This window comes from Schistocerca nitens, chromosome 11 (assembly GCF_023898315.1).
Source record: "Schistocerca nitens isolate TAMUIC-IGC-003100 chromosome 11, iqSchNite1.1, whole genome shotgun sequence".
Lineage (NCBI taxonomy): Eukaryota > Metazoa > Arthropoda > Insecta > Orthoptera > Acrididae > Schistocerca > Schistocerca nitens.
The window spans coordinates 17,048,356-17,075,318 of record NC_064624.1 but is presented as its reverse complement, the minus strand read 5'-3'; the positions used below and the strand labels follow the sequence as shown (position 1 = coordinate 17,075,318).

The following is a 26,963-nucleotide window of genomic DNA, read 5'->3' as shown; positions in this document are numbered from 1 at the left end:
GAGATCGACGACGACATCACTAGGCACAGCATACCGGGAATCGCTGCTGGCCACGCAGACCGACTCTAATACGGCCGATAGAGGGTGAACCGTAGAGATCCGTAAGCGATTCTCGCATTTGGCCACCGCCACGATCACGAAGGCGCAGTTACTGAGAGTGGCATTACTTAAATGAATGCGCCCGCCCTACAGTCAGTTCATCTCGCTTCGCTGTGCTGTGCTATGTTGCTACCGACATTGACAATCGACAGCTAGGACCGCACTGCGGATTATAGACTAGCGCTCTGGCATATTCCGTCATTCACTGTCTACACTTCGTCAGACTATCTGGACACTGTTTATCAGAATGGACTTAAGCATGCGAATTTGACTTATATATTTGTGGTGTGAATAATAAATAATGTCAGTAATTGATTCTGTGTTCTTTCAGTCCTAACACAGAACGTGGCACTGTTTAATAATGGATTCAACTCAGTCGTACGACAATACTGTTCGAGTCAGCATTGCGCAGATGATGGCACAACAAAGGAAGCTGAGAGAGGCGCAAGATCCGAGCAGTTAGAAACACAGGCAGACGCAGCAGCAGTCACCAATGACATGTGGCTCAGAGATGATGAACTGGTCGTAATTTGATCTCGCCAGCAACGGCAGGTTGCAAAAACACTGCACAGGAGGCAAACTTTCCAATTGAAGTCGAAAAATTGGGGACCACTACTGTTGTGCTACGACTGTTTTAAGAAACGCTGTCAGGACGACTGCTCAGCTCGATAGAACTTTTAACACGTTTGCGACTGAGAGGGGTGTACAGCTTCTGCCTGCAGAGCAAAGCCCCTCTTCCCAGCAAAGCAGACCCACGGATGTTAACAAGATTGAAGAAAGGCTAAGCTTTCTATGGACCTTACAATTGAGGACAAAACAATCTGGCTTCTCTCACACCAGCCCTGTCAGAAAGTTCTAGTGGTAAATATTCCCTGAGGCCTCTCTAAATTTCAGACTGGTGTTTGGCACCACCAGCGCACCTGTGATCTTCCCGCATTTTTTGGAGCAGCCAGTTCAGGATGTGCAAGTGCGACATTGTTACAACCGGACACATGCCGGAAGGACATGTAACGAATGTGAGACTGTGTTTCAGGTCCTGCAGGAAAGTGGGTTCAAGAGCAACTTAGAGAAGTGCAGTTTTTTCAAACCACAGATCGAATACTCGGGCCACATTAACTCTGCCGCACGAATTTGACCGACCGACAAACAGATATAATCGACAGCCGTGCTGACCGGGCCGACAAAAATGAAGCAGTTACAGTCCTCCTCAGGGACAGTATCGTACTACCGAAAGTTCCAGGGAGCTCCAGCAGACACCACACACCCACTGCATTGGCTGTGTAAAACAGGTAATCCTTTTACGTGGACTGGTCATTGTGGATGTGTATTCTGCCCAGCAAAACTGGAAATACGGTCCGTGTCAGGTACATCTTCGTATACGACGGTAAAGAGAGGTGGGCTACATAGTGGTGTGGCAACAGTCATCGTAGGAAAACTGGACAGGAGAAGAAACGATTAACGAACAATTAACGTAACAAATTTACTTTAAACTTATTTCTCCTAGCGTACAGAGACTCATTACAAATGATGTAGCAAGAAACAGAGTCCAGCTCGTACAATAGCAATGACGACAATGTCGGAACTGCGACTAAGCGGCGTCCGCACAGAGTCCCGTAGTGAAGTGGCTCCGAGCGCGACAGGGCAGAATCGCCGCCACTGCCGACTCCTTTGTGGCACTAGAGGACACTCTTAGTCCAGAGCCGCCACAGGAGTGAAGGCTATACAGAAAAACTGGCAACGTGCCGAGACGTTCATCTCCAGATCACTAGAGCCACTATAAGAGTCGTGAAGCTATCTAACTGTCCAATTGGAGCCCACACGACTATCCGACAAGCTGTCCGATGGGATCCAACTGTGTCATTCTGTACTGCAATCTGCAGTTTGGTTTCTTTTTATAGTCTTTCTCATTTCATATCTGCATATGCAAATTATATTTTGTTACATCCTGGTTATAATAGGACTGTACACTTAAAATTCTGTAAGATTTACCGCTCAAAAAGAGTCTACAATTAATACTGATTTAAGATATCTGATTTACAGTACTTTATTTATTTATAAATGAAATGTATTGTTTTTTTTATCATGAATTAAGCTGTGTGGTTTTGTTTTTGTTTATTTAAATAAGATTGATGTGTGATTAACAGTTGTTACAGTGAATATACTGAAAAACTATTTTTCAGAATATTTCATGAACTGAAATGCTCCTATGTATTCCCATGCTTTTCATCTGGATATTAACAACAAGCATTCCTACAGGTTTCCCCACAAAATCTCAAGAGTCGCTTCTGCTGCAGGAAAGTGTTTGCAAGCTGTCACTTGATGTGGACTGTCATACCGCGTTTGTTTGTGAGGACCATTTCTTTGAAGAAGACTTTACGAATAAAAATTAAGCATGCGCTAAACAGGTGCTAGTTTCCAAAACATTTGACGAGTGTTCATTATGAAGCTGCTGATACCAGAAGTGGATCGGATGAAACCAGTGTTAGTGAATTACCGAGCACTAGTTGTGCTGAACCGTGTAACTCTCTGATGATACACTATGTAAATTTTTTGTTCCCTCTCAAAATGAACCTACAGATGGTCAGTATGCATGCTTAGCTGAAACATCTTTTAATGAGAAAAGTGGAGTTTTGAGTAATGGAAGTTTCAAAAGCAGACTTATGTCCCAGAAAATCAAAAATGTACACGATTCATAGAAATATTTTAACAGGGCTAGAAAAACTTAAAACAAAGCTACATCTTGGAAAAAATGAACTAAAACACTCAATAATTTGCATGGTAGCAATATTTTCTCTTTCATAAAAAAAAATTAAATTATGTTGCCAGAGTTTTTGCAAACAGCCAGTTAAGGACCACCCATTGACCAGCAATGTGGATGAAGTATCTGCTCTGTCCTGATACAAGAGAAGCCCTCGCCTGTCAGTTCATCGTTGCCTACCGTCTGTGAGGCATCTGTCGTCTATTGTACCTTTTGAGCCCAGGACTGAATCCTGCAGTGATGAATGTAATAAATGCAATTTGCAACAGTGTCAAATGTTGTGCTTTGCTGTTTGTTAAAATGTCTTTGGAGAGACATGCATTGTTACTCCTAGTCAGGAGCATACATGAAAGTTGGAAGCAGGTTATAGCATATTACATCACTCAGAACTCAGTTTCAAGGACTACTACAGTTCTCATTACCTATTTTATAAGGCAACTGCAAGAAATATGGCTAAAGATAGTTCGTACAGTCTGCGACCAGGCTACAACTGACCAGAGAGCACATAAGGAACTCTACAGAGCGAAATTAGTTAGTGATGAAGCTACCGCTGTGATTTATGTCATTCACACTTACTAAAGAGGAATGGTCTACTACGAAATAAAATACAATTTGGGGTTTTAAAAAAAGAGGCCATTTATGAATTTATTCAGAGGACGTTTCTCCTGGATCAGCAGATGATGTTGAAGACTTTGCCAAAAATTGCAGAGGAGTCATTTTGACTTTAAGTTTTTTTTTTTTTTTTTTTTTTTTTTTTTTTTTTTTTTTTTTTTTTTTTACAACGTTAAGTGGTTGCAGCCCAGCTTAGTCACACAGTTGCTGCCGTTATTGAGACCTATGCAGCATTTAATATTTTACCTGCAGAGGCAATATATACCGCAGAATTTGTTGAAAAGATAGACTGCCTATGCAATTCACTAAACAGCTTCCATTGTTATCCACAAGATGGCAAGTCCTCCAAGTGTGCCCTGGAACTGAAAAGTTGAAAAGCGCTGAAGCTAGGAACAAGGAGAGACAAGACAAAAATGTTCAGTTTTGTAAGTGGATGGAAAATTAAAACAAGATTACTGATATTCATTTGAAACAGCTTTTAAAAAATTGGCTTCAATTTTTTAAGCATGACAGCCTTCAATTGAGATCCACTGGAAAATGTTTTTTGTTGTGCGAGGCAACATGGTGTCTCAAACACCTACCCACCCAGCTTTCAGTTCAAAGCAACGCTGAAAACAGTTAAAATCAATAACATGCCCCTACCTACAAATTCATTAGGTGACTGTAAGGATGTATGCCATTAAGCAATTTAAGGCAATTTCTGGGATCACGTAATGAGAGCTTTCTTGACTCCACTAAAGACTATTGCATAGCTGACAAAAATGTTTTGTATAGTGTCCTTGCTGATGGTGGCGGTGGTGAAGAGGCTGATGTAAGGAATGCCAGAGAAGCACTTGCATATGTAGCCGGTTACATACTGCAAAACACGAGTTAAAAACCTGAAACCGACTCTGATGACTGTGAGACGACTCTGCTTTCGCCAACACTCACAGAGTATCATACATTTGCAAGTTTCAGGAAATTTGGTACCTTAAACAAACAATTACTGTATGCAAGTGACAGCCTAAAGCATTTTTAACGAACATTCACAGACAATTGTATGCATTTTTACATAAATATGGGCAACAGGAAAAATTGGAAGATAAATTCCATTCTAGAAGGGACAACATTTTGTAAAGCCTACTTTCCTGAGAAATATATGTTATGAAAATGTGTACCATTTTTGATTTACAAGTATGTCAGAGATTGAAAACACACCATCTGTAAGAAAAAAAAAAAAGTTTAAAGCTGTGATAAATTTTACTGTGTGCTAAAAAAAACTGGCAGTTCATTTTTGTTTTCAGTTAATTGCTTTTACCCCCATGTCCTATATGTGACACTTTTCTCTTAATTTTGATGTTGTGTCTGATTTTGTGTTGAAGCATTTATACTACTTTCAGGATGTAGGAACATTTTAAAGGAAGTCCTAGGTTAATAATGCAAGTTTCTTGAAGTAGTCCTACAGTTGTGACAAATTTTAGATAAAAAGTAGGCCTACGTAATTCATCTGCTTGTGCTGATGACATAGAAGCTAAGCATGGAAGAGATGGAACCATTTCTCTGTGGTGGTGCAGTAATTCTGATCATCGAAATGAAAGTTGTGAAGGTCAGCTGGAAAAATTACGTACCAACAGGTTGCGAGATGTAAAAATTAGCTATTTATGCTACAGTTACTGCTATAAAGGTATGGTAGAGGATATTTTTTACTCTTGGTAAGAAAAGCTCAATAAGACAGTTTCACGAACTGTTAACAGAAGCCATGTGGGAGACAATATGCCAAGTACAGTAATTTAATTGTTTGTCTGCAGGTAGGCCTACTTTTCAACACACTCGTTCTCTGGTTACATAGGCACGTGGAAAACACTGAAAGCTGTATTATGTAAGTTGTTTGATGCCTTTAAAGATCCAACTGACTTCAAAATGGCATAGTTTCTGTTGCATAGAGTAGCAAAGGAGGCAAAATAACTATTTCCTTCAACAGTTACAAAATACTTAGCTTACATACTTTGGTACGGCAGAAAGGTCACAACTGTGTTCAGTGGATACCCTGATGTCACAACTGACAACAGCGCGAAATCAGCTGAGTGGCTGCGCAAAGACACCAAAAGAACTGCACCAACTTTCGTGTTTAACGAAACACCATTAGTAACTGTGGCAAAAGATTTGTTTCTGTCAAAAAAAAAAAAAAAAAAAAAAAACACCCGATTTCTTTGCTGACTGCACAACTTACGGGTACGCACTTCAATATGAAGCGAGCAGCTTCTGAACTCGACATTGCTCGGCACTGTTTGAAAGACACCGACCTTTTTGCAATTCTGACCTCTTCATCCAAATAGTCCCCAACATTTTTCTACTGCTGTCATACAAAGACAGACAAGGCGACATAATCTACTGCCCCATAAATTTCAAGTTGTCTCGAGTATAGGAAGATGGCAGTCTGTTCTTACACACATTTAAAGGCTGCGTTCCGGCTTCGTCATTGTTTGGCAAAGGAAAACATACTCCTCGAGGCACTGGAGACAAAAAACAACCTACAGAAAGCAGCAGAGATACTCAGCGATTCCCGTGCTACTGACGACGAGACTTACGATATGGGGAAGAAGTTCATAGCAATGCACTGTACTTTGAAAATGAAACAAAGTCACTGACTAACGTACTTCGTTATCAAATCTTCTAATAAATAACTGTTGAAGACAACATTCGACCTCACCTCTTCGCCTCCTACACGAGCAACTGCTCGACAGCACTCCCTGAGAATGTGTTTGCAGGTGGAAGTTTCGAAAAACCAACGCACTAGATTTACCGCAATGGGATCGGAAGGCTTCAACGTTTGGCCTCTTGCCTAGTCCCACCAACTAAAGAAGCAGCACCTGCAAGACAATTTACTGCACACGTGGCTCGGTGTGCCGTGGAGATTGTTCCTGTGGGAAAAACAGCAATAAGTGTTTCACCCTTTATAAACTCTGCAAAGACCACCCGTACTCTGATGTTGCAACTGATATCCTTATTATTGGCGTTAATGACTGTGACACGGGTAATGAATTTTGGAGGAAGGGAGAAGAGATCCCACTGAGGATATTAATACAGAAGAAACTGTAGAATTCGGATTAATGTTATTTGGTCCCTCTCCCTCCAAGTGTCATAGAGAAGTAACAGTTTAAAAAAAGGAACAGTTGTATTTAGCTAAATGTTAACATTTTACACTAAGTTTGTGCTATTTTAATGCAATTTTACATAATCCTATGAGACTCAGTTTATTGTTAACTGAACGAAGTTTCTTTATTCATAATCTAACAAGAATAAACGTAATTTATTTCTTGTCATTTACACCCATGTAAACAAATTTTTGGTCCTATATTCAGGTTGTTTCAAAATCCTTTCCACAAGCCCCTAGAGGCTGTAAAGAGGACTTTATCGAGGACTTCATCTACCGAGTCCTACATAGGAATCCACTTCTGGAAAGTTCATCCGACGACACTACAGAGCGTCAAAATAATAGGTGCATGTGCCTGTAAATTTGTGTGTACACAGGGTGGTTCTGCAATGATGTTACAGACTTTCAAGGATGATGGAGAAGGATAAATGTATCAATTTGAGGTAAGGGTCCCTGTGCTAGAAACAAATGAGTTGAAAGTTGTAACTGAAAACCGTTATGACACCTCTGACAGTGGAGAATACATGTACTACTACTGTTGTTGCTAAGATTGTAGGTAGGAACTTTCAGAGGTGATAGTACGGACCAAAACAAGGTTAAGAAAGTCCAGTAAACATGGGCTCTAAAATGCATACCTTAAGAGCCATGAGCACTTGTTCAATACAGGAGATGTCTTTGACAGTAATGAAAATGAACAAGTTCCCACAGCTCTTAAGATATCCTTTTTAGAGGCCACGTTTATTGGACATTTTTAACCTTGTTTTGGTCCATACTACCACCTCTGAAAATTGCATACCCTACATTCTCAGCAACAAAACTGCTGTATATAAGTGCATGTAGAGGATCACTGTACATCAGTTTTGGTTCACAAGATGAAGCAGCTAAAGCAATAAAAGGACTAAAAAATTCCAACTCTGCAGGCACTGACTGTATACCTGCAACAATATTAAAGAAGAGTGCATCAAACCTAATTGAAATACTCACACATTTCTGTGACTGCTTACTTCAGGCAGGCACTTCCCCTGATTTATCGAAAACATCAAAAATTATTCCTGTATATGAAAAAGACGATAAAGATAATGTAAATAACTACAGACCTACCACAATTTCCTCCTGCATCTCTAAAGTATTAAAGGAGTTATGTATGACAAACTTATGAAACTTATAAATAAGAACAGTATCCTATGTAATCAACAACACAGATTCAGTAATAAGAAGTCAACGACAACTGCAATTTACGAGTGCATCAATTCCGTCCTAAACCTGATGGACAAAAAACAGGAATCAATAGGAGTATTTACTGACTTGTCAAAATCTTTTGACATGGTGGCTCATAAAATTTTGCTATCAAAGCTTGAAAGATACAGTATTCTAGGTCTGTCCGACAAATGGATAAGTTCCTTCCTTAATAATCGTAAGCAGACAGTGTGCATCAAGCACACAAATATTGGACTAAAAACTGTATCTAACTATAAACAAATTAAATGTGGTGTACCCCAAGGAACAGCAATGGGGCCCTTTCTGTTCCTTCTGTACATAAATGATCTAAACTAAAATGTTGAAGCACATAAAACAATCATATTTGCAGATGACACCGCAATTCTACTAAAAGGAGACAGCAATGAACAGCTACAGCAGTCAGTAAATGCAGTCATGAAACAACTTAGCAGCTGGGCACAGAATAATCAGCTTGTAATAAACAGCAAAAATGCCATTGCACTACAATTCCACAATGTTCTTGTCGACGATATGTTTATCCCATTCGTCTCTATCAATGACGAACCAGTTAGTAACAGTACTGAAACCAAATTCTCAACACTTTGGCTGCAGAGCAACGTCAGATGGAATAAGCATATTGAATATCTCAATTCAGAACTGAGCAAAACATGTTACCTTCTTTGCTCATTAAAATCATGCTGTAGTGAGAAAACAGTAATGAATGCGTATCATACCTACTTTCGTTCTCATCTTAGATGTGGGGTCACCTTCTGGGGAAACACTGAAATATCTAATAGCACATTTAAACTGCAAGAAGAGCTATTACAACCTTGTTTCAGTATAAGCCTAGAGAATCTTTTAAACCTCTGTTTAAGAAATGTGGTATTCCTCTGTTTCCATGTGTACACATTATGTAATCCCTTTTATTCTTTGAAATAAATGTAATAGGTAAGGACTGCAGTCTGCAAAAAAACTGTGATACACGTGATCACTTACCAGACAAAACAGAAACTTACATATAACTCAAGTCAGCACAGCTCTGTGCCGAAAAGGTACTTTTCACAGGGGAATTAAGCTTTATAACAAACTTCCTGAAAATGTAAAAGCTATTACTGAGATCAATACCTTTGCAAAATCTCTAGTCATATTTACAGCACCACTGTTTTTACTCCATTGAAGAATATTTAAATTTATGAAGTGTGCTATATAAATACTTATGCATAAAGTGTGTTATTGTAACCTTAAATAAGCATGCCTAGAAATGACTTTCAGCTGTATATTTATAACCTGAATTGTCCAATGTCTTATGCATAAGCTACCTTGTAGACAACAGGACCAATAAATACAACAACAACCACAAGAACAACAACAGTGCCGGTACATGTATTCAACTGTCAGGGCTATAAGAATGATTATCGTTTGTACTTTTAACTCATTCCGTTTCAAAACCATCTTTACCACAAATTGATGCATTTATCCTTCTCCATCATCCTAGACAGTTTGCATCATCATCTCAGAATCATCCTCTATATACATACAGGCACCAGCAACTATAATTTTGACGGTCTACAGCATCATCGGATGACGTTTCTGGGCATTGGTTCCTAGGTACAACTTTAACTACTAAGCCCGCTTTACAACCTCTAGAAGTGTACAACATGAATTATGAAACACCCTGTATAATACAATATATTACTATTATTATTATTATTAATATTATTATTATTATTATTATGCTGTTTCCATAGTTTCAAAACTATTATTTCAATAACATGTGGGTTAGGTATTAAGTATCAGTAAGAGCAATAAAAGAATGAATGCTGTGAATTTTCATAGAATGAAAAGTAGAAAATTGATGCTGGTTGCTAACCATGTGATTCACTTGTAATTGTATAATGGTGATATTTACGACCTGCTAGGATTTTTGGCCACTTACTTTGACTTTCTGAAAACACAATTTGACGTTCTACAGTCATTCTTCTATCAAATTTTTGCATCAAATTAGTCAATTCTTACGATAGAATGAATTTTATAGCAACACCACATGGTTTTCGAAAAGTGTAAAGGTCTGCTGTTTTCTGATGTAATTTTTCTATAGGAAAATTTAATCAAATAGCAAAGTTTTGTGCTCCATTGCTGTAGAATTTAATACTCTACACTTTTTGTAACTTCAGAATTTTCAATTAAATGCTTGGTTTTCGTGGCAGAACCAGAAAAAGCACAATATTTTGATGTGTTTTATTTATTTATTTTTAATCACAGCTGATGCTCCACCCACAAATCGGGGAAAACTCAGATCATTCACATTTGACCTATACTTGAGTATTGCTCATCAGTGTGGGATCCGTACCAGGTCGGGTTGACAGAGGAGATAGAGAAGATCCAAAGAGGAGCGGCGCGTTTCGTCACGGGGTTATTTGGTAAGTGTGACAGCGTTACCGAGATGTTTAGCAAACTCGAGTGGCAGACTCTGCAAGAGAGGCGGTCTGCATCGTGGTGTAGCTTGCTGTCCAGGTTTCGAGAGGGTGCGTTTCTGGATGAGGTATCGAATATATTGCTTCCCCCTACTTATACCTCCCGAGGAGATCACGAATGTAAAATTAGAGATATTCGAGCGCGCACGGAGGCTTTCCGGCAGTCGTTCTTCCCGCGAACCATACGCGACTGGAACAGAAAAGGGAGGTAATGACAGTGGCACGTAAAGTGCCCTCCGCCACACACTGCTGGGTGGCATGCGGAGTATAACTGTAGATGTAGATATAGATGTAGAGGCATACGTGAGTGATTAAAATCTTTTTCAGAATTCCACTAATTTTTTGAAAGCTGAACTCTAATTTGCTTGGCTTAATATTTCAATGTTTATGAAATCATTTCTCATGAACTGTGTGCCAAACGTGCAGGTACATTCTGTGGTATATGTGGATACTGTTTGCAAACTGTGTTTTGAATAAAGTTACTAGTAAAGAAGTAATAAATTAAAATGTCACAACCGATGTTGCCATTTTACTGCAAAAACAGCAAAAATTTAGTAAGTGATGAACTTTTGTCATTTTTGTCTGGGGTGTCAGTGACAAAAAGTTTCAAAAAGCTTTGAAATTATATTTAAGGTATGTTAGAAGTTATTACATACTACCATCCTTAAATACTCCATGAATAAAATCTGGGTACTCGTGTGCCAGAAGTTATGCTGATCCGAGTCACTGACACTCCAAACAAAATGATGAAAGGAAGAAAGTTATTGCTTACCACATTCTTGCTACCTGAGAAGTAAAAAGAGGAACATCGGGCAAGATGTTTTAATTTATTACTTCTGTATTACTTATTCTAATCACAACACAGTTTGCAAACAGTCTCTACCTTTATCATGCCACAACATGTAGTTCAGAAACTATGACTTTATAAACACTGAAGTGATGAAAACTAGCTTTTACTTCAAATGGATTGCAAATTACTCGAATTATATTCATTCAGCGCTTCATAATGACAGCATTTAGCAACTACCAACAAACTTTAACCCTCGCAATACAAGGTGGGGGAGGTGGGGGTTGGGGTGGGAGGGAGTGAGTGTACTTTATGCTTACTTAATGAATTATTCTACCAGATTCCACATATGCTTTAAAATTTTGTGTTAAACTTAACCCACAAATTTAAATCTCGGTAGCAGATGTCACTTTGCCCAATGTTATATTCAATATTTTGCGATTCAGGACCTTACTTACACATCAATATCTTTTTGTAATGCATGTTGAGAGTAAAAGTCAGCAACAATGAATGAAATATGCATTTTTTAATTTTTTTTTGTGGTGGTCATGAAGTTGGTAGTACACATTATTAAAGTGTGTTGGTATTGCTAAGAAATTTATGATTCCCCCCCCCCCCCCCCTTCTTCTCGGGTGGACATAAAGTAACCCCTGGTAATGTGCATTATAGAAAGTGCTTCAGTATTACTAGGGAGAAGGATAATGGTGACACGGACAATAACATGATGGTGGATATTGTAAATAAATAGTTTTACAGTTAAAGCTGACCACGAAATCCTTTAAAAATTTTTACACAATTATGAACCCCAACAATGAGGACTTAATTATCGGACTCCACAGACCTAGAACTGTGGGCAAATACAAGACCAAAATGTAAGTGTACCTAAGGAAGTTGGAGATTTGAGAGACTACTAACTGGGGGGCTGCCTATTTTTTCCGAAATAATAAATACACGCAAGATCTCTGCACCCCCATCAGATACAGTGTGCACAGAATAGCGCGGTCAGTAGATGCGCAGTGGGCAGGGCACGAGTGGGGAGAGCGGCAATAGGAGAGTTAACCGCAAGTGGGGAAGGGAAAATGCTGAGCGCTGGAGGGGGAGCGCCATTCTAAACTAAAATCTGCACTCACACTTTTTCTAAATATTAAGTGAAGCCCCTCCACACCCACACTTGCATGGTGACCATTCAAAAACCTCTGTCAACCTCTCCTTTGGTTAGTATCTAAAAAGAATTCTGCTGAGAATGCAGCAATTTATTTTTGCCTGGCTGGTTACCCATTTGTAACTTTCAGACGAGCATCATGAGGCAAATTTTAAGTAAAACCTACACAATTCTCTGATTGCCGTGTTCTAACTTGCTTCTTTTGCCAAAACACACACAATGTCATCTACGTAACATGTTGCGCAGGCGCAACTGTGAGAGAATTCTGGACCAGTGGTTTATTGAGTTCATTAAGTGACGAAATGAGGAAAAGGAAGGTCAGTAGCCTATGAAAAGGCACATCTTCAGTACAAAGTAGATGTGTAATGTCTTCACTCGTGTTGTTCCAAACCCATAGCATTTCTCATTTCAGAAGCTTTTGATGGCCCTTAAAAATTGCATTCTTTCAGCCAAGAAGTCTGTAGTTGTTGAATAACACGGTAGATAATGAAGTTTTGCATATTAAGCATATCACAAAATACTCTCCTCTTTGCGTGCTACTATTTGCCAAAATCTCATTTCAATATCTCGAACAGTTTATGAAAATATGAGGAATGTTGCGGACATTTCACTCTGCTGCTGTGTGATCACAAATGAGTGTGCTACACTACATCTCGAGGTTCGTGACAGACAGATACCTCCACCCAAGTCTAAAGAAAAATTCAATATGTTATCTAAATTTCATATGCAGCAACACATTATGTAATATGCACTAAATGCAAAATCATAACGACACCTATTTTTCATTGTAAACTTTTTAAAATTTTGCGCAGTATCTTACTTCCACTTAAATATCACAATAACTATAACCATTAACGAAACTAAGGGCACATCAGCATGAAACTGATATACAGAGTTTCAGAAGCAATGGTCAGTATTCAAGAATATGACGGGAATAATCATTCGAAACAAAAAAGTCAAGTAAACAAGGGGGCTAAAATGCATACCTTAAGAGCTATGAGGAATTCTTGATCTTCGATACTGTGAAACAAATCTCTTCTACTGCAAGCTCTTAGCTTTCCATATTTTGGGAAGTGGTAGTATGGGCTAAAACAAGAAAAAAAAGTCCAGTAAACATGTGCCCTAAAATGCATAACTTAAGAGCTATGAGCACTTTTTATCTTCGCTATTTTGAAACATAACCCTTCTAATGAACAAGTGCTCACAACTTTTAAGGTATGCATTTTTGATCACATGTTTACTGAACATGTTTTTATTGCTTTGGTCCATACTACCACTTCCCAAAGTATGGGAAGCAAAGAGCTTGCAGTAGAAGAGATTTATTTCACAATACTGAAAACCAAGAATACCTCATAGCTCTTAAGGTATGCATTTTAGCCCCCATGTTTACTTGACTTTTTTGTTTCGAATGATCATTCCTGTTATATCCCTGAATACTGACAACCACTTCTGAAACATCCTGTACAAAGCAATAAGTAATGCAAAAATGAAATTTTTTTACCAAATAGTTTTTGTAAAAACATTTGAGAAAGATTGCAGAGCACGCGTCTCAATTCTGTCATCGCCGACTGGTCGAAAGGTGGCAAACACTGATGGCCGCACCTTCCAAACAAACAAATGAACTCGCCCACCACTCGCAACGAAACACTTTCACCGCACATCGCCCACTGTATCCTTCACAGACTCTTACTACGTTTCACGCGAGTACTGCTCCAGGAGCAGCAACGGAAACAGTGAGACTCACCGGCAGCAGGCGATGATGCCGCCGAACACGGTGATGGCGGTGAGGACGTGCTCCACAGTCAGCACGTCCTCGTCGTAGATTGTGAGGATCAGCAGCACGGCCAGGAAGGCGCCCGTCATGAAGGAGACGTTCCTGAGGGCAAAAACACCGACAATGACAGTAAATTTAACGGGGCTCCGTGTCAGGAGGGCCAAAGGCGAGGAGACTATAAAGTTCGATTTAAATTACTTGGCACCTGACGGTTAAGGCCCAAAGGCGGAACTCGACAGCAAAAAGTACCGTGCGGATACAGTTTGCAAAATGCCAAATTTTGCACAGGGACAGAAAATCATTTTAACTGTTTGACTGCTAACCCCATTAATTTGTGGGTACAGAAATTTCAGCGGATAGCTGAGGTCATCAGTCCCCTAAACTTAGAACTATTTAAACCTATCGACATCACACACATCCGTGCCCGAGGCACGATTCGAACCTGCGACTGTAGCAGCAGCACGGTTCCAAACTGAAGTGCCTAGAACCGCTCGGCCACCGCGGCCGGCTGCGTTGAATGTCGACATTTCTGTTGTAGCCCCAAATATTTAAATGACCAAGAGAGATAAGTCACAAGAAGAAAACAGCGTGTCCAACAAGTTTTACATAAGCAACGTCTTCAAAACTTTGTAAAATGTATAATGTTGGTACACTTGCCGCAGAACTTTAAGATAGTGACACGTGCATCCAATGCGGTGTGGTTGCAAAACCTAAAAACTGCTATCTCGACAGCCACCTATAACGTGCAGGCCTGCGTGCATTCTACGATATGCTCGCTACACTGTCAGCACGATAACTGATGACGTGGCATCTAGAGGCCTTTCTTTTCCTAAATGTGTAAGTGACTGATGGTGCAGCATCTCATTTTAAATACCGCTTTCAACTTTATGAGCTTGGAACACACTGTACAGAAATTAAGACAAAAAACTGATGTTTTCAGCAACAGGGCATGGAAAAAGTGCATGTGATCGGATAGGAGGTCTTTGTAAACAACTTGCAACAAGATTTAATCTCCAGCATGAAGCTGTTGATACTTTAAGAGGTGCTATTGGATTTGCACAAACCATATCAAAATTACTACAAAACACGAAAATCTTACTTCCAAATGAAAATACGAGAGCTGTCCAGAAAGTAAGTTACGATTGATCGCGAAATGAAAATCACAGTGAAAATCAGAAATGTTTCATTTGTAACAGTTAGCTACACCTTTCAGCTACTTCTCTACGTAGTCGCCGTTCTGACTCAGACATTCGTCGTAGCTCGTAGCGTTGTACCAACTTTCCAATAACCTCATCTTAGAAGGCATACACCAGTGCTTTCCACCAATTCTCTACACTGGCCTAAAGCTCGTTGTCCGTGCCAAAATGTTGTCTTCATAGCCAGCGGTTCGTTTGAGCAGAGATGAAACTCAGTGGGAGACAATTACGGGCTGTATTGTGGGTAACCAAACATTTCCAATTGAAACGATGCAGGAACATCTTCATTGCCCCTGCAGAATGAGGCTGAGAATTGTCTTTAAGAAGAAACCGCACGACAGTTATGTAATGTTGGTTGCATAGCTTCAGGGGAAAATTCTCACCAGGCCCTCGTACTTGGCGGGAGGCAATATTTTCTATAACATCTTTACGCGCTCACTAAGAGCTCAGGAATGAAAAGAGTGACATAATCCTACCTAGAGTCATACTAGAGACACTGCCCAACACATCTTTGCAAAGCTTTATCGGATTTTCATAGTCGTTTCCATTTTGCGGCCGATTGTAACTTACTTTCTGGACAGCCCTCGTACATTAGGGGAATTCCATTTAAAAAAGGGACAACAGTAGTCTGCTATGAAGCCAGTGTTTGGAATTCAGTCAAGTCAGTGCTGGGTTCTATCCCAGAGTGGCACATACATTGCAACAACAGTTTTCCACAAAGTGCGGCCTGTTACTGCGTGTGAAAGGTAGATACCTCAGTATGAGTTAGCAAACATTGTTGTGAGTAACTTCCTTCTGTGGCGGATAGGTAGATAATTAGACCCTCTCATGTGGTGCAAGATGTAGCCGTCTCCTTTATGACACCATCATCAACGCAGTGTTGACTGTTAGGAGTGTAACCAATTTTAATTCATGGAATATGATAAGGAAGTAAAATCATGACACAAGACAATAAAAATTTGTGAATAATATCAGAAACAGAAAAATGTATATACAAAGCGATTTCTATACCTAATTTTTTTATGAAGTGCTTGAACAAAATAATCAGTTGTTTCCCATTCACTTATATGTAAAGTAATTATTTTCACTATGATATAATGATTTGCGTCACATTTACTCAACATCTGCAATCAATTTAAATTTTTAAGTGTCCTGGATTTTTTGACCTTAAGAGTAGCTAGGTCTAACATAAAAATTTCTGAAATTTTACACTGCAAAATATTGCCCACTCCACTTCTACCTTCCATAAGTACAGTGTCCAACTAATGCACAACCCAATTTTTAGAATATTCAGCATGAGGGTTCTAGAGAAAAATAATTCATACAAAATAAAAAAAAAAATTCACATACTCTTATCTTCACATAGAAACATTTTGATAGTTTAAGAATTTCAGGTGTTGATGCCATAGATGGTAGTTAGTAGTCTTTCCATTTTATCATTTCTCAAGGCAGTTAACATCCTATGATTATACATATTTTTCAAAACATGGAAGTTTGTTAAAAGTTACAAATGATGAAGGTTTTTATTAAAAATAATTTCACATTTCTATCGCTCATAGTTTTTTCATTACATTTTTCCCCATATCATCATGACATTTTCACAAATACTCTCATTTAGAGAGGTTATAACATTTTAACAAATCATCAGAAAATTAAACAATGATAAATCCAGGATGGAATGTAACTATATTCTGAAAAGGAAAGTTGCTACTCACCATATAGTGGAGATGGTGAGTTGCACATAGGAACAACAAAAAGCCTGTCACAAATAAAGCTTTCAGCCAGTAATGCCTTCGTCAACAATAGACGAGACACACACACACACACACACACACACACACACACACACACACACACACAAACCCAACTCACATACATGTCTGCAGTCTCAGGCAACTGATACCGCACTGTGTGTGTGTGTGTGTGTGTGTGTGTGTGTGTGTGTGTGTGTGTGTGTGGGCGCACACTCGCTCACTTGCGTGTACTGTTGACGAAGGCTTTACTGGCCGAAAGCTTTATTTGTGACAGTCTTTTTGCTGTGCCTATCTGCATCTCACCATCTCCGTTATATGGTAAGTAGCAACTTTCCTTTTCATAACATTGCTGCAGCAAAAAATTAAAATATTTCAGTTTTTGAAAGGTGTCTCATGGAACTTCAATACACAATTTTTTTCAGGGAACTTGGAAATAACAATGTAACACACTTGCTCTTGGCCTACATTATTTGAGATGAAATTTCCCTGATGCCTCAGCAAATGTCCTATCTACCAATCCTTTCTTTCTCCCATTCAGCTGAGTAGCACTTGATTAGTTATCCGATCTACCCATCTAGTTCTCAATGTTTTTCTGTAACTCCACATCTCAAAACCTTCTATTCTCTTCTTGACTGAACACTATGTTTTACTTCTGTAAGATGCTACACTCCACACATATCTCTAGAAAAAGACTACCTAACACACTAATGTATACTGAATATTAACAAATCTCTCTTTTTCAGGTGTGTTCTTTTGGTGTCTCACTTCCTAAGCTAATTCCCTCTGCACTGACTGGTTTCAATTGTTTCACTTTTTGCTCTCAGCTGGTCCACAGCATACATGATGTCAAAATATAGCATTTTTATATAAATTGATTGCCAGCTAGCTGCGAAATTTTTACTGACTCGTGCTGGTCATATTTCTTCACAACAAGCAGGTTTTTGCTAGTATGCCATTGTCGAATGTACCTGTTGATGTTACAGTTGATACAGTATTAATAACAATTAATAAGTATTATAATAGAGCCTGTGTGTGTTTCATACAAAGTTGTTTTACTACTTTAATTACATCTGTGTGGAGTGACATTCATAAAACATATGCCAACTAAGTAGCAATGGTAAAATGTATTGTAGGTACAATTGCAGATATGCTCATTAACACCCTAGAAAAAAAATTTCTAATTGGCCACACTTATCTAAATTACAGTAGTGATATATAATTTTGCTGACATATTACTAATAACAGCTGGAGACGATAATGACATAAAAACAGTTCACCACATTTAAACACCTTAGTCCAAAAATAAAATTTACAATAGAAACAGGGAACAAAATCTATACATTTTGTGGACTCACAAATAAGTAATAGCAATAACCGTGACATATTTGAGGTCTACAGGAGACCAACCATTATAGATAACACCATACACAAAAATTCATGTCATCCAAACTCATACAATTATGCACTTTTCAAATCAATGGTTAATAGAAAATACAAAATGAACTTACAACACCAGAGTACGTAGCACAAAAGGATAATTTCAACTTAGAAATAGTGCTCAAATTATAAGAACCAGACACAAAATCTAAAACAATACTCATACATGAAGACATAATAAATGAAAAGGGAAAACAGAAATTAAATGAGGAAAAATACATAGCAACAACACATTTACGCAAAATATCAAACGCAGTGAATAAATTAATTGTGTCGGAAAAGACAGATTACTACTTACCGTAAAGAAGACACGTCAAGTTGCAGACAAGCACAATTAAAAGACACTCACACAAAGCTTTTATTCACTGCCTACATCAGCAACACACACACACACACACACACACACACACACACACACACACACTTCTTTATGCTCACTGCTAAGAGATGATATCTGGGGTAGGGCAGCAAGATGGAAAGATTTGCGACCGCTTGGCTATTGTTGCAGGGTTTACGAGAGTGAAGTAGACAGCTGAAAGCTTCAGACGCCATGGAACTTCGGTCAAATGCGCAATGTGTGTTTGCTCTGCAGGTGTATTACAAAATCTTAGTTAATTTTGTTAAATGTCAATGCACTTTTACATCAAGAGTTTAATTTACCCCCACTGTCTTCCATGGAGTCTACTTATGTTTTCTGATAATGTTCCGGTATTGTCACCTGTCGATCACTTTAGAGAATATCTCAAACCACACAAACATCTCTACACATAATGCTGGTCCGAGGAAGGTAATTGTGTTGCCAATTTTCCACACATCCTCGTTCTTCCTCAAACTCTTTACGCCAGGCAAATACACACAACCACGATGACGTTCGATCACCAAATGGTGCAGTCAATAGCTGGAAAATTTCTGTCGCTTGCACTCCTTCACAAGAGGAAAAAATTTATAATTATGCACTGTGCAGCAGAAAAACGCACCTGTTGCTCCAACATCGTGAGCGTTACTGATGATGCCGACAGAAGTATGAAACAGTCGGCTGTCCTCACTCCTAATGGCCCCATCGAACAATACGGGTCTGCTCCTAGCTGATGCTCAAGAAGAAAAATCCGTGTGTGTGTGTGTGTGTGTCAGAGAGAGGAGAGAGAGAGAGAGAGAGAGAGAGAGAGAGAGAGAGAGAGAGAGGGAGGGAGAGAGAGAGAAGGAGTTCTGCCATATTTTCCTGTGAAAAAGTGTATTATACGTGTAAAACTGATTCATTGCCTATCACAGCAAGAGGTTGCTATCGTTATCCACAAAACCTGCAGACAACTAAAGTAAGCTAAACTAAAGCAGAGTTGAGCAGAGAGTAGGGTGACTCACTTGGCGACAACGGTGAGCAGTGGCGAGGTGAAGCTGCCCATGTAGCGCGAGGCGGGCCGGTAGGCGCGGTTGAGCCGCGCGTTGAGCTCGTGCTCCAGCTCGTTGAGGTGGCGCAGGTAGAGCCGGCCGAACAGCGACCAGCGCCGCGTCCCCAGGCTGCCCGGCTCGCGCTTTATCATCTGTCGGCACGCGAGCGGCACAGATTACTACGGAGCACCTCCTCCTGCCCCGACAGAAGTTCGTAGAGCGCTAACGACCGACCGAAGTTAACGGAGACGAGTAGAAAAAGCGATCCTCGCAACACGAGAGTATTACGAAATTATTTCTGAGTTCGGAGGGAATTTCTGAACGGAAAAAATATTCTTTTCGGAAAACAATATTCAGGAACATTAGAGAACAGCACTCGTGACAGAGTGCCTAATTGCTCTTACTTATTAATCCATCTACGTCAACGGTGGTCTGAGTTTAGTGAAACACAATAAATACGATGTAGCTTAGACACTATACATAGCTCTCGCCATTTGTTGAAGTTTTAATACTTTGCTGCTCACAAGTACATATGAAAATTGGAATTGTTTTAGTTTAACGGAATTCATGTACATTCAATTTTAAAAGTAACCGTGAATTACTTGACACTGTATTTCATACAGTCATAATAAAAACAACATTTACTATATTCAGGGGCCTGAAGACTGTGTAAGGTAACACCAAAATCAATTGCAATTAAAATAACACAAAAATACAGCTAAAGGTGTCATCATTGTTACATATGTAATGTAACAACTGTCACCCCACAAAGTATTGGAAGACAGAAGTACCAAAATCCAATTAAAAGTTGTGGGTATGTATTACCAGCATACTTACATACCAGAAGTATACCTACTAATACAAATCATAAAGATTGTCAGAAATATTTCAAATATGGACAGCAGTTGGTAACAAGAGATCACAGAAATGATACCAGAACTGTGTCTGAAAAGCATCATTAGTTAAATATTAGTACAAAATATAAATACATGGAAATTGAAAAGGAAAATACCAGTTAATAGTGGCTATGAATATTTTATGTATAATGATACACAAATAAGAATGATGGCAAACGTAAAAGAAACTTAATTTTGTTTAACGTACTTCATAGATGTTCTACACAACTCCCCTCGGTCTGACAGACATCTAGGCGATAATCTAATTCTCACCGTACATTCGGAGCGCGTGCAGAGTCACCAACATGTGCACATCAGAAATGCATATTTTGAGTTGTGGACTTGTTTCTGGCAACAGACCCACATAAGCGAGGTCTTTCACATAATCCCAAGAAATCTCTGGGTGTCACATCCAGAGATTTAGGTCATCGAGGACAGAGCATGGCGGTATCATTTTGTCACACTGCCAGTACCCACCACACTACAAAGATAAATATCTTCTGCAAGACCCATCTGAAGACAAGCTTGAAATCCCTTGAAAACTGGTTCACAGAAATGGACAAATCTCTATTTACATTTAATCAATACAGGCAAGAATTCGACAGAGCTCGGAAAGACCTACGTCGAAACAAGTTCCTTGGAGCAGACAACATTCCAACACAATTGAGATACTCGAGAGAGCCAGCCACGGCAAAACTATTCCCCCTGAGGTGCACGATATATGAGGCTCACGAAATGGTCTCAGACTTCGAGAAGAACGTAATAATCACAATTCCAAAGAAGACAGTTGCTGACATTTGTATTATCAAACTAGTTCAATTAATTGTGTCTGCAAAATATGAACACAATTTATTTACAGAAGAATGGAAACATTGGTGAAGATTATGTTTTAGAGAAACACAGTCCACAATTTCTCCAAGATGATAAGCCAAAGAAATGTCAACTTACGTTGTAGACTTGGAGAAAGCTTTTGGCAATTCTGACTGGAATACATTCTTTCAAGTTTTGAAGATAGCAGGGACAAAATACAGGGAGCATAAGGTTATCCACAACTTATACAGAAATCAAACGGCAGCTGTAAGAGGACACGAAAAGGAAGCAGTGATCGAGAAAGGACTCATGGTCATAACCCGTCCACGACACTGTACACTGAGCTAGCAGTAAAGGAAACTATGGAGAGCTTTGGAAAGGTTATTAAAGTTCAGGGAGAAGAAATAAAAATGTTGAGGTTAGCAAATGACATTTTAATTCTGCAAAGGATCCTGGAGAGAATTTGAACAGAATGGATAGTATCCAGAAAAAGAGAATATAAAATGAGTACCAACAAAAGTAAATGAAGGTTAACTGACTGTATAAGGGGAGTCAAATGAAAACGAAGAACTTGCCACAACAGAACCACCAAATGGTTCAATTCAAAAAGAATCACCACAGTTTTCCACTGGGATACAAGACGATCAGTTCCCGTTTCACAGAATGCAGTCAGCCACTGACGGATCCACAACCACACCTCTCTCGCACTTCCTTGTCCGACTGAAACAGACACCCATGCACGTCTTTCTGCAGGTCGCCAAAGACACAAAAAATTACACAACAAAATATCTGCACCGCACAGAGGATGCCACAGTGTTCTCCACTGAAATAGGTGAAATGTGGCCTTCGTCGGATCGGAAGTGTGGGACTAGGCAATATCGTGCAACGGTACGATTCTACCCGACAGAATTCCCAGGCATTTTGACTTCACCGTGTGTCGCACTTTCTACAAAGTCTCTTCGTAACACTGTGCACCGATTGCGGTTCCACACACTAACAACTCGACGAGCAGGAAGACCCTGGAGTCGAGGGAGGAGTGTCTGAACAGCTTTGGATTTTTTTGGCAGAAGAAATGTGGGCTGTCTCTGCTGTCGGCTTTGGCGTCTGCACTCGGGCTGCCGGATGGAAACATCCTATTGCACGATAATGCCCGGCCCCACACTACGATTCCAATGAAGGCTATGCTTCAGTGATTTGAATGGGAAACACTGCAACATCCTTCGTACAGCCCAGCTCTTTCACTGTACGAATTTCACATCTTAGGTGACCAGAAGAAAGATATGCATTGATACCAGTTTCAGTCAGACAAATAAGTGTAAGAGTAGATGTGGTTGAGGATCCATCAGCAGCTGACAATGTTCTATAAAACACAAATTCATTATCTTATCTACCAGTGAGATAAACGACTTCAACTGTGTAGTGAGTGTTTTTTGAATGGAACCATTCCGAGGTCCCATTATGGAGAGTGGTGTTTTGTCTACCCCTCGCACTCAAATTAAATCAGTCAATGCTGGGGGAATTAGATTAGGAAATGAGACACTTAAAGCGGTAAATGAGTTACATTACTTGGGAAGCTAAATAACTAACTACTGATGAAGTGGAGAGGGCATAAAATGCTGACTGGCTATAGTGAGGTAGGCATTTCTGTAAAAAAAGAGATTTGGTAACAATGAATAAATTTAGGTATGAGGAAGTCTCTTCGAGATATTTGCCTGCAATGAAACCTCATACAGAAGTGAAACGTGTACCACGAACAGTTCAAACCAAAAACGAACAGAAGCTTTTGAAATGTGGTGCTATGCAAGAGTGGTGAAGATCAGAAGGGTAGATCGATTAACACACGTTAAGACATTTAACCCACTGGCAGACGAGACGATCAGGGAAGTGCGATAGGACCGTCGTCGTTCTCTGTATACGTAAATGATTTGGTGGTCGGGGTGGGCAGCAGGCTGCAGTTGTTCGCTGACGATTCCGTGGTGTACGGTAAGGTGTCAGTTTAGTGACTTTAGGAAGATATGAGAAGACTTGGACAAAATTTCCAGTTGGTGTGATGAATGGCAGCTAGCCCTAAATGTGGAGAAATGTAAGTTAATGCTGATGAGGAGGAAGAACAAACCTGTAATGTTCGAATACAGTAATACTAGCATCCCGGTTGACACAGTCAAGTCGTTTAAATATGCGGGCGTAACGTTGCAAAGCGATACGAGGTGGAACGAGTGTGTGAAAACTGCGGTGGGGAAGGAGAATGGTCAACTTCGGTTTAATGGGAGACTTTTAGGAGAGAGTGGTTTGCCTGTAAAGGAGACCAAATATAGGACACTGGTGCAACCTTTTCTCGAGTATTGCTCAAGAGTTTGGGATCTGTACCGGGTCGGATTGAAGGAAGACATTGAAGCAGTTCAGAGGCACGCTACTAGATTTGTTACCGGCAGGTTCTAACGACACATAAGTGTTACGCAGATGCTCCGGGAACTCAAATGGGGATTCCTGCAGTGAAGGCTGAATTCTTTTCGAGAAAAGCTACTGAGAAAATTTAGAGAACCGGCACTTGAAGCTGACTGCCAAACAATTCTTCTGCCGCCAACATGTATCACGTGCAAGGACTGTGAAGATAAGAAATGAGAAATTAGGGTCATACGGAGGCATACAGACAGTCTTTATCCCCTCACTCTATTTGCAAGTGCAACAGGAGGGGAAATGACACGTAGTGGTACACGGTACCCTCCGCCAACAACCGTACGGTGGCTTGTGGAGTATCTAGTAGATGTAAATGTAGATGTACAGAGCTGGATTGGGGAGAAAATAACTCAAAGGCAAAAGTTAACCCTCTACTATCCTGGTTACATACATGTAATTTAAGTTTTGTACGGGTTTTACTGGTCTTTAGCCAATGCTAATTTACCAATGCCCACTGTTACACATTTATACAAGCCATGCAGCACATTCTGTGACGAATAATTGGAACTACTGTAGAAATATTATCTTTACCATATTTGTAACTTCTTAGGTGCTCCAGGGCAGGAGTTGGTCACCATCATGTCACACGAAGTATGTGGGCTCCTCTATGTGGATGATACACTTTTAATCACATAAATAGTAAATATTCTCTCTCTAAATAAGTACTAGTGGACCAATTATTTGTATTCTTTTGGTTTTGCATGTTGAAATACCCTAGGAGTGTTGAAACGAACACATTGTGTATGTGTAACAGTGGGCATTTAGGGTTACGTTTATGAATGTCCATATTGTGATGTTTAGGCATTTTCCTTTACTTCCAGTTAACGATTCTTGAGGTTCTAAATAATCCCGATAAAACTGATTTTTATGAACTTGACGATGAGGACGGTGATGAAATTCTGACTAACGGTAGCACGTACTATGACGGTGGAGGAACTTCTACTCCGGAGGAGTTGCAAGAGTCGGCTGTTTTTGATTCAGTAAATCCTGCAGATGTTCCAGAAGGTACAGAGTTGTCATCGAGTGATGGTGACTTTTCTCCAGAAATTCATCCATTTGTGCAGCTTCCAGAAGAAGTGCTCACCCCTCTGCAGTACTTCAGATCTTTTGTGACACTCTGTGTTCAACAAATTAATATCCATAGTATTCAGAAATCGGGTACAGCTATTGACATTACCCTAGCTGAGCTGGAGCAGCTTTTAGGTATTTACTTGTGAGTGGGCTTGGCTCAAATGCCTAGCGTGTGATGTTATTGGGAAAAAACATATGGCATAATCTGCTTTCCGATATAATGGTTCGAAGACGCTTTCAGAAACTAGTGTATCTATTGCATTTTCAGTGCAATCTTATTGTTACTGAATACCACAGAAAGAAGATAAGCTATGGAAAATTCGACCTCGGCTTACTTCGTTCTCACAAGCATCCCCGAGAAAACTGCCTGAGCAGAATCTGTGTGTTTACGACATAATGATCCCCTTCAAAGGACACAGTAGTCTTTGATAATATACATAAAACAAGCCAGCAAGATGGGGGATTCAAAATGTGGGCTAGAGCTGGTCCCTCAGGATATTTGTGTGATTTAGACACTTACCAAGGTGCAGTTTTTAAGGTAGCAAGGTACCTGGAAAAGGTCTTGGTTACAATGCTGTGATTGGAAGACAATCACTTTTTTAAAGTTTATACAGATAATTTCTTCACATCATATCATGTTGCTGAGAGCCTACTGAAGAGGGGTATTTATTCTACAGGCACAATAAGAGCTGGAAGATTCAAGCAATGTACTCTTCCCAATGAAAAGAAAATGATAGCGCAAGGACACGGTACTGTAGCTTCACAAGCTGACACAACGGGCAAGTTCATCATTGTGAAATGGTATGGTAACAAATGTGTTACATTTTTATCTTTGCTAACAGGTGTAGAGTCAAAGGACACGGCAGAAAGGTGGGATAGGACTAAGAAAGAACATATTCTTGTTCCAAGGCCTTCCATTCTTCAAATGTAAAATTGTAATATGGGAGGAGTAGATCTTCACGATATGTTGATATTGCTACACAAATCTCCAATAAAATGCAGAAGACGGTATTTCTCTATCTTCTGGAACACAATAACGATAGCTGTTGTCAGTAGCTGGTTGAAATATAGAGAAGACTGCAAGGTCCTGTCTGAAAAACATGTTTCTCTCTGACAGTTTCAAGCTAATCTTACAAGTGCATTGATATCTGCTGGACAAGGAAAATTCATTATTACATGTGTGTAACACATTGTTAAAAAGGACTCAAAAATGAAAAAAAAAGCTAAAAGTTGCACATTTGCCCTTCAACATATTGGTAACTGTAAATAATAGTCTGCTAAGAACAACCTACGAGGCCTGCCTAAAAAGTATCCGACCTTTGGCCAGAAAAAATATTTCAAATACCTGATGGGGTTGGGACCCTAATCCCCTTCAAACTAGGCCCCTTGTGCTTGCACACACTTAGCCCGCCAACCCTTCCACTGCTGGAAGCACCTCTAGAAGTCTTCTTTTGGAATGGTGTTCTGCTCCGTCATCATGTTCCGTATTATCTCTTCTCTACTCTCAAAACGGGATCCTTTCAGTGGCGTCTTCAATTTTGGAAACAACCGAATTCGCATGGAGCCATGTCTGTAGAGTAGGGAGGTTGGCAAACAGCTGCAATTCCATGTTTGGCCAAGAGATTTTTGATCAAGTGGGACGAATGTGTGCAGCACTGTGGTGATGCAGTTGCCAGTTTTTTGCTGGTCACACATCTGGTCTTTTGCACTGAACTGCATCACGGAGTCGCCAGAGAACATGTCAATAGTACTCCTTTGTCACTGTTTGTCCTTCCAGTGCATATTCACGATGCACAATTCCACGGACATCAAAGAAGACAGTCAGCATCACCTCGATTTTGCTTCACACCTGCCGCACTTTCCTCGGCCTCGGAGACTCGGGATGCTTCCTTTGCGACGACTGTCTTTTGGTTTCTGGGTAGTACCCGTACACCCGTGA

General features: G+C 39.8%; 1 protein-coding gene across 2 annotated transcripts in view; it reads right to left on the bottom strand.

The window, feature by feature from the left end:
• The window catches only part of LOC126212913 (autophagy-related protein 9A), a 145,847-nt gene that overhangs the window by 54,439 nt on the left and 64,445 nt on the right, over positions 1–26,963 (bottom strand). For both annotated transcript variants that reach the window (XM_049940418.1, XM_049940419.1), the window contains exons 8-9: positions 19,764–19,942; positions 13,988–14,119 (exon numbers count right to left, since the gene is read on the bottom strand). In XM_049940418.1, coding sequence (XP_049796375.1) covers positions 13,988–14,119; positions 19,764–19,942 — 311 coding nt within the window. The remainder of the gene's footprint in view (positions 1–13,987; positions 14,120–19,763; positions 19,943–26,963) is intronic.